Source organism: Rhinoderma darwinii, chromosome 11, assembly GCF_050947455.1.
Source record: "Rhinoderma darwinii isolate aRhiDar2 chromosome 11, aRhiDar2.hap1, whole genome shotgun sequence".
NCBI classification, from domain to species: domain Eukaryota; kingdom Metazoa; phylum Chordata; class Amphibia; order Anura; family Rhinodermatidae; genus Rhinoderma; species Rhinoderma darwinii.
In genome coordinates, this window is record NC_134697.1 from 101,174,520 (window position 1) to 101,181,810 (window position 7,291).

Consider the following 7,291-nt stretch of genomic DNA (forward strand, 5'->3'; position numbering starts at 1 on the left):
ATGATCTGCTAATAACAACCCGGCAGCCCGGGACCAGCTGACCCTGACAGCCATGACCTGCTAATAACAACCCGGCAGCCCGGTACCCGCTGACCCTGACAGCCATGACCTGCTAATAACAACCCGGCACCCACTGACCCTGACAGCCATGATCTGCTAATAACAACCCGGCAGCCCGGGACCAGCTGACCCTGACAGCCATGACCTGCTAATAACAACCCGGCAGCCCGGTACCCGCTGGCCCTGACAGCCATGACCTGCTAATAACAACCCGGCACCCACTGACCCTGACAGCCATGACCTGCTAATAATAACCCGGCAGCCGCTGACCCTGACAGCCATGACCTGCCAATAACAACCCGGCAGCCCGGTACCCGCAGACCCTGACAGCCATGACCTGCTAATAACAACCCGGCAGCCGCTGACCCTGACAGCCATGACCTGCTAATAACAACCCGGCAGCCCGGTACCCGCTGACCCTGACAGCCATGACAGCCATGACCTGCTAATAATTGTAACCAGCCGTCATAACCCGGGATTTTCCGTCTCCCACCAGTAGGTGGCGCTGAATACGCAACTTGTGGCTATTCCTGTATGTAGTGCGCATGCGGCTGCTGAGTAGTGCGAGAACTACCATTCCCAAAATGCATTGGGCAAGACGACCCGGAAACAGCGTACCGACAAGCGGATTGCGAGGTGAGGCTGTTGTGGGGAAGTATCTGTAGAATTGTATTTATCCGTCGTGGTCTGTCAGCGATCATGTCGTGCTGACGTCATGTATACATCAGTACGAGTTATCCGAGCAGCTAGGGGCTCTGCAGACTTTTGGGAGACTACAAATCCCAGCATGACTGCAGCTGATTTGTGCCGACAGATTCATACCGAGTTATAAGTGCACGTGACCTGGTTCCGCATAGTAACCAATCACAGCTCAGCTTTCATGTCTTAAACTTCTCTGGGAAATCGAAAGCTGCGTTTTGATTGGTTGCTATGGGTTTCCATAAACGAGGCCCATGATGTGCACCTTAAAGGGGTTTTGTGTTCTTAACTCTTTACCACTTTCAAGACCACTGCTTGCAATCAGTGAATGAAAACATTCTAGATTACATGCAAGTGCGCCCTGATCGCTGTTTCCGTTCACTGACTGCAAGCATAGATCTGGAAAATGGTGAAGAATTGACGCTGCCAGTAACATGTCCCCCTCTTGTTCTCTGACAGATGTTCTCTCCGTCCCGTTGAGCCATGGATAACCGCTTTGCCACGGCGCTGGTGATCGGCAGCGTCTTATCTCTGCTGTCGGTGATTTACCTGTGTGCCGCAGTGGGGACCGTCTCCTGGTACCAGTATTTCACCTCCCCCGTCCTCGCCAACGTCAGCGAGACCGCTGCAAATGAATTCTTAAATGAACTAGAAAAGGCGAATGAGAAGGCGTACACGGACGCGCTGTACCACTGTAACGGAAGCCAGGGGCTGTGGCAGCAATGTATCACCGTCTCCCTGCAGCAGCACCACGACACGGACGGTGGGTATCTGTGGGGGGCCAGAAGAGCGTTCTAGACGACACCCCCCCCCCGCGCTGCTAGAAAACGTATACCGCGCGATACAGCCTCCATTAACATGGGAGTCCCCAGGAAGGGCACCAGGGGGCGCTCAGCCCGGGGTTTCCATATATGGACAGTGATGTCAGGGGCGCCTCCAGTCCCGGGGACTACATTACTGTCCATATATAGGCAGGGGCTTCACGTAGCGCCGGGGAATGTGGCGCCGTATGACACTGCCTATCTGCCGCCCCTCCAGACAAGTCTGCACGTGGCCTTCCACCCTCAGGCCGGGCTCACGAGGTGGTGAGATCGCTTGTTCTTATCTGTGCTCGGCTATTGAACCTGACGAGGCTTTATAGGAGATGACAGAAGGGAGACCTGGGGGCGCAGATGCTGCGGTCACTGAGGGGTTAACCAGCTGGAGTCCCGGTCCTCGCAGGCGGGTGTCGGGTATGAACCGGCCGGCGCCCACCAGGTATAGCGCTGGCTCCCGATCCTGGACCGTATCGTGATAGCGCAAAAAGCTGCAGCGTCTCTGACCCAGAAACCACAGCGCAAATGACAAGCTGCCGTTTTATAATCCGCGCTGCCGGTTCGTTTACGCACGTGTTCTTCCCGCAAATCCCGATGACAATTGGGCTGTGGTTTTGGTGCAGTGTGATAACGCAGCCACAGGGTAAATCTAGAGGTTGAGGTGAGAACCGCCTGCGTTTTTACCTGATTTTTAGTTCTGCCCCGACTGTCTGACACTAGGGTGGGGATGTATTCACACAGTGCAGTTTTGGTGCAGTTTTTTTGAAATCACAACAAAGAGGGGATTGAAAAGAAGAGGAGTAGAATCTTACCTTTATACTTTCCTGGTCACGGTCTCAAAAACTGCACTGTGTGAATAAGGCCTAAGGGTGGACTCCGACGTCGAGGCGCAGTCCTGCTGACCATGGATATTCCACCCAAGATTAAGGGGACTCCCTCCTGAACGGGACTCACTGACGGTCCTACTAAACAGCCCCTTAAAGGGATTGTCCGGGACCGGAAAACAATGGCCACTTTCTTCCAGAAACAGCGCCACACCTGTCCACGGGTTGTGTCTGGTATTGCAGTTTAGCTTAAGTGAATAGAATAGGGCTGAGCTGCAGTACCAGACACTACCTGTGGACTTGTGTGGCGCTGTTTTTAGAACGCGGCCATGTTTTTGTACTCCCCTGTTAGTTACTCTACTAGATCTTTGAGGGCTGTGTCCTGGACGCTCCGCAGACCTTCCTGTGACCATGTCGTGTACTCTCCGTTCTTTAACAGATCTCTCGTCCGACTCGCGATGCGTCTCGCTGTCTTTTTCGGATCAGTTCTTAGAAAAATACACGCAGCCCGGAAATCACAACACGGAGATTGACCTGATCCGGACATGTAAGTAACCCCCGCGGGCCACGCTCACCCCTCCCTCCGGCAGACCCGCCTCTCAGGTAACATCTACATGGGGTCTGTATGGTTCTCTAGCGTCCTGCAGGATCGGGCGACGCTCCCCAGATATCAGCCATGTTACACCACCATTAAAGGGGTATTCCCAGAATGGACAGTTATCCCACCGATCACGACAACGGGGGTCCCTGAATGTAGCGGCGGTCGAGCACTGCTGTTCCATTCAAAGTCTATGGGAATGACGGAAACAGCCGAGCGCTCTACTCTGCTGTTTCTATCAGTCCCATAGACATTGAGTGGAGCAGCGGGAGAATTGTTGACCGCTGCTCCTCTGGACCCCCATTTTTGCGATCAGCGGGGCCTCCAACAATCGGACACTTATTGACTATCCCTCCGGGAGGGCCGAAAACAAAAAAAAAAAGCCTCAGAGAAATAAATAAGTTACGGCTCTTGGAATGCGGGGAGGAAATATTAAAAATGGCTGACGGGAAGGGGTTAAATTTGTTATCGAGAAAAAAAAAATGAAATGCTATACCGGGTGGGGGTCCCATCAGCGGGGTCTCCTGGACTCTGCCCGCCCTTCATACATCTTCTCCTTTCAGATCTGTGGCGCTGTCAGTTCCTGCTCCCGTTGGTGGCGCTCGGACTTATATTTTTTGGCGCCATTGTCGGTCTGGCGGGCTGCGTGTGCCGCAATCTGTATCCAGCTCTGGGGACCGGGGCCCTGCATCTCCTGGCAGGTATGTCACGTGGCTCCTCTGTCTACGGTCTCTGTGCGCTCTCTTACTGATCACCGGGTGCCTCACTGTCTCTTTCCTTCCACCTCCCGATCCCTTACAGGTGTGTGCACGTTGGGAGCGGTTCTGTGTTTCTCCAGTGGGGTGTATATGCTGCAGAAGAGCCTGCCCCCTCCAGCGGGGGTCCGGGGGGAATATGGTTGGTCCTTCTGCTTGGCCTGTGTCTCCTCACCCCTGCAGATCATGGCCGGAGCGCTGTTTCTATGGGCGTCTCGCGCCAGTCGTAAGGAGTATTCCCTGATGAAGGCCTATCGTGTGGCATGAAGGACCGTGAACAGGACTACGCACACTGGCACAGGTCGTGGTGCCAGGATTCAATGCAGGTCATAAGAGTCCATCTCAAATCTGTCCTGACGGTCAGCATTTTTTTTACATTTTTACCTAAACCCCAGATCAGATCCGTAGCACCAGGATTAAAGTTAGAGCTCCACAAAACCACTCACCATTATCCAGCGAGTTCAACCAATCTTGTCCCCCGTATGGAGATGTCGTCCAGTGTGAAGCCTCCTTGTTGTATGCCACGGCAATCAATCCAAAGACTCTCACTAGGGACCCTTGTAGGCTTAGACGTAGGGACCTTTGTAGGCTTAGACGTAGGGACCCTTGTAGGCTTAGACGTAGGGACCCTTGTAGGCTTAGACGTAGGGACCCTTGTAGGCTTAGACGTAGGGACCCTTGTAGGCTTAGACGTAGGGACCCTTGGAATTCCCAGGAAGAGCATCAGGTAACGCTCGGCCCCGGGATTCCAGCCCTGGGGAAGCCCCTGACATCACTGTCCATATATGGACAGTGATGTCAGGGGCTTTTTACTACGGAGTCCCCGCCCAGAGCATCTGTAGCTCTCTGGCCGAGGACTTCATGACTTGGCGTTGTTGTCCATATAAGGACAGTGACATCAAAGGCTTCTCCGGGCTCAAAGCTTAAAGTATCGCTGTGGTGTGAACATAGCCTTAGTCTGATTGATCCCTTATTAAAGGAACAGTAAAATGTCTTACCCCTACTGCGGGGCTTGGAGTGGCGGTGCGCTGTCTTTGATGTTACTGGGGTGTCTGTGTCATGCTCCACCCACTCAGGCCTTGCACTAGGTAGAACACCAGTGTCATCATTCTTTCTGGAGTGTTCCTCTAAGTCTTTCTTGTCCGACACATGGTCATCTTGACCAGGACAAGTAAATCTCAGACTCCAGGGAGATGTTGAGGAGGTGTCTATACCAGATTTAGAGGGACTGTCTGGTGCTCTGCCGCCCGGTTATTATCCTGCCCTATAGGTCACTCCTCACATAATAGTATTGGATATTTAGCGTTTCTATTACGGGGATAAAGCTGGACACACTCGGTCATTAGTAGATCGAAAGATGAGCATTTTCTTAGGCGGGTAGCATATCCAAAACACCAGCTTAAAGGGGTTGTCCAGTTTAGAAAACCCATTCTCATACACCCGATTAGGGAATTTTGGGTTTCTATAGGGGGAGGGGGGTCCTGGGTTCAGGATCCTCATCTCTCGATCAGGAGTGTCTCTGGAGGACATGTCCTGTATTACATTGATATGAATGGGCACCGTTTTTCCTGTGGTGGCGCTGCAGGAAAACGGAACACTTACTGCCAGTTGTTCCCACAGATTAGAGATGATCGCTGGGGGCCACTTTGTGATTTTGTCAGGGGACCTTTCTAACAATCGGTCTAAAGTGGAGGCCCCTTTTAAAGTCGGTTTACTCCAAGATAGGAGTCAGTGTAGGTCCTCGAGTCATTCTGGGTGACAACCCTCGCAATACGCCGCCCAGCTTTACTAGACTTTATAACCAGGCGGATGTGCAACACTAGATGGTCAGTGCCACGGCAGCCATGCTGGACACTCAGGGACACTTCTCGGGCAGGGACTTGTATTTTAGTACTGATTCTGGCTATTATACCACGTGCTGGGTTGTAGCGATGGAGGAGAGATCTTCGGTATGACACTCCCCCCTCATCAACGACTCTTATTATCACCTTTTTTATTGGCTATTTTAACTTGTATTGTTTGTATGTGCGATTTTCTGTTGTTATTATTGTATATCCTTGTGGTTAGCGTGGACAGTCAGTGAACTGCAGCTAAGAATTATTGTGCCATGTCTGCTCGATAGCTCACAGGGGGCGTCACCCATTTCCATACACCTTATTAGGGAATTCTGGGTAAATAGAGGGGGTCTGCTGTTCAGGGTCCTCTTCTCTTGGTCAGAGTGGACTCTATGGAGGACTGGTCCTGTATTACACAGACAACACATTGATATGAATGGACACTGTGTAATACTTTATTTCTCCTGTGGTGGCGCTGCTGGGAAACTGAACACTTACTGCCAGATTTCCCCACACTGATCGCTGGGGGTCCTAAAAACAGCACCACTCTTAAATGGGGCAGGGCTGAGCTGCAATACCACACACAGCCCATATGCCAGAGTGGCGCTGTTTCTGTTTAGCCCTTTCAATTTTAGTACCCGGCTGCGACCGTTAACAATTGCGCACCACGTTTAGATGTTCACCATAGAGAAATGACCCCACCCCATATCACTAAGCTGAACCGCTGGTGAACGGGAATAGAGCAGAAGACGTAGCGTAAGAGCAAAGCGTGTGAAAATGGAACGAACGCAAGACGGCGCCAACAGCAGAAATACATCGTAACCCGTAGCAACCAATGGCACCCGCGTTGTACACAGTAGTGTCTGCTGATAATTTGTGCGTGGTAGTCACTGCCCCTCCCCCAACAGTTTGCGTTACATTGGACCGCGCTCTATGCCAGAAGATAATGATAACCCTGTATACGGAAGTCACGAGGAGCTACTAGCTGTGTATATAGGAACATCAAGATAAAGGGACCGGGGCTACGTTATAAAGAACCATGGATCTATAAAGACGCTGCAGCGGATGACGGCTAACGAGACCACTCCGGTATGTGTCTCTGGGGTGACAACAACTTTACAATACATCGACCACCAGGGGCACTGTTTCAATGTGGTATTAATAATGTTGTACAATTACATCTAGTTCTTACTTATAACGTATCATCTGTTATATATGTGAAATGGCTTTTGGTGTGACACTAAAATAACGTCATGAAGGTGACTCGCTTTAAGAGAAACGTACAAATGAAAGTCTTTCATTTTGTGTCTACAGTTCCTATACAGACCTATGTGTCTCCATGGTAACAGACTACAACAAACCCTGTGTAGTCTGATCCTGCAGTCCTACTCCACAGAATGTATTCTAGTAAGACATGGGGGCAAAGTGGACTGCAGGATCAGACTACACAGGGTTTGTTGTAGTCTGTTACCATGGAGACACATAGGTCTGTATAGGAACTGTAGACACAAAACGGTAGGAGATTTCTAATGAAGACTGTTCTCATGGTGGTTTCACTTTTATATATAGACAATACATACAAGGAAGGCTTGTAAACGATGCGCAGTACCAGCCCGTGCCTTCTCTATGTATTGTCTTACCACGCTGCTCGGCTTTCACTGCGGATGAACGGGAACGGGGCTGCCAGACAAAGCGGAAACTTGTG

The 7,291-nt window shown here is 51.2% G+C and overlaps 1 protein-coding gene across 1 annotated transcript; it reads left to right on the forward strand.

The window, feature by feature from the left end:
- The first annotated feature begins 618 nt into the window (after nt 1-618).
- On the forward strand, nt 619-6,784 carry CLDND1 (claudin domain containing 1). Its single transcript, XM_075842281.1, has 5 exons — nt 619-696; nt 1,219-1,522; nt 2,838-2,945; nt 3,560-3,697; nt 3,798-6,784. Exons 2-5 carry the CDS (start codon nt 1,243-1,245, stop codon nt 4,016-4,018), a joined length of 747 nt encoding a protein of 248 aa, XP_075698396.1. The 5' UTR covers nt 619-696; nt 1,219-1,242; the 3' UTR covers nt 4,019-6,784.
- The last annotated feature ends 507 nt before the right edge of the window (nt 6,785-7,291 follow it).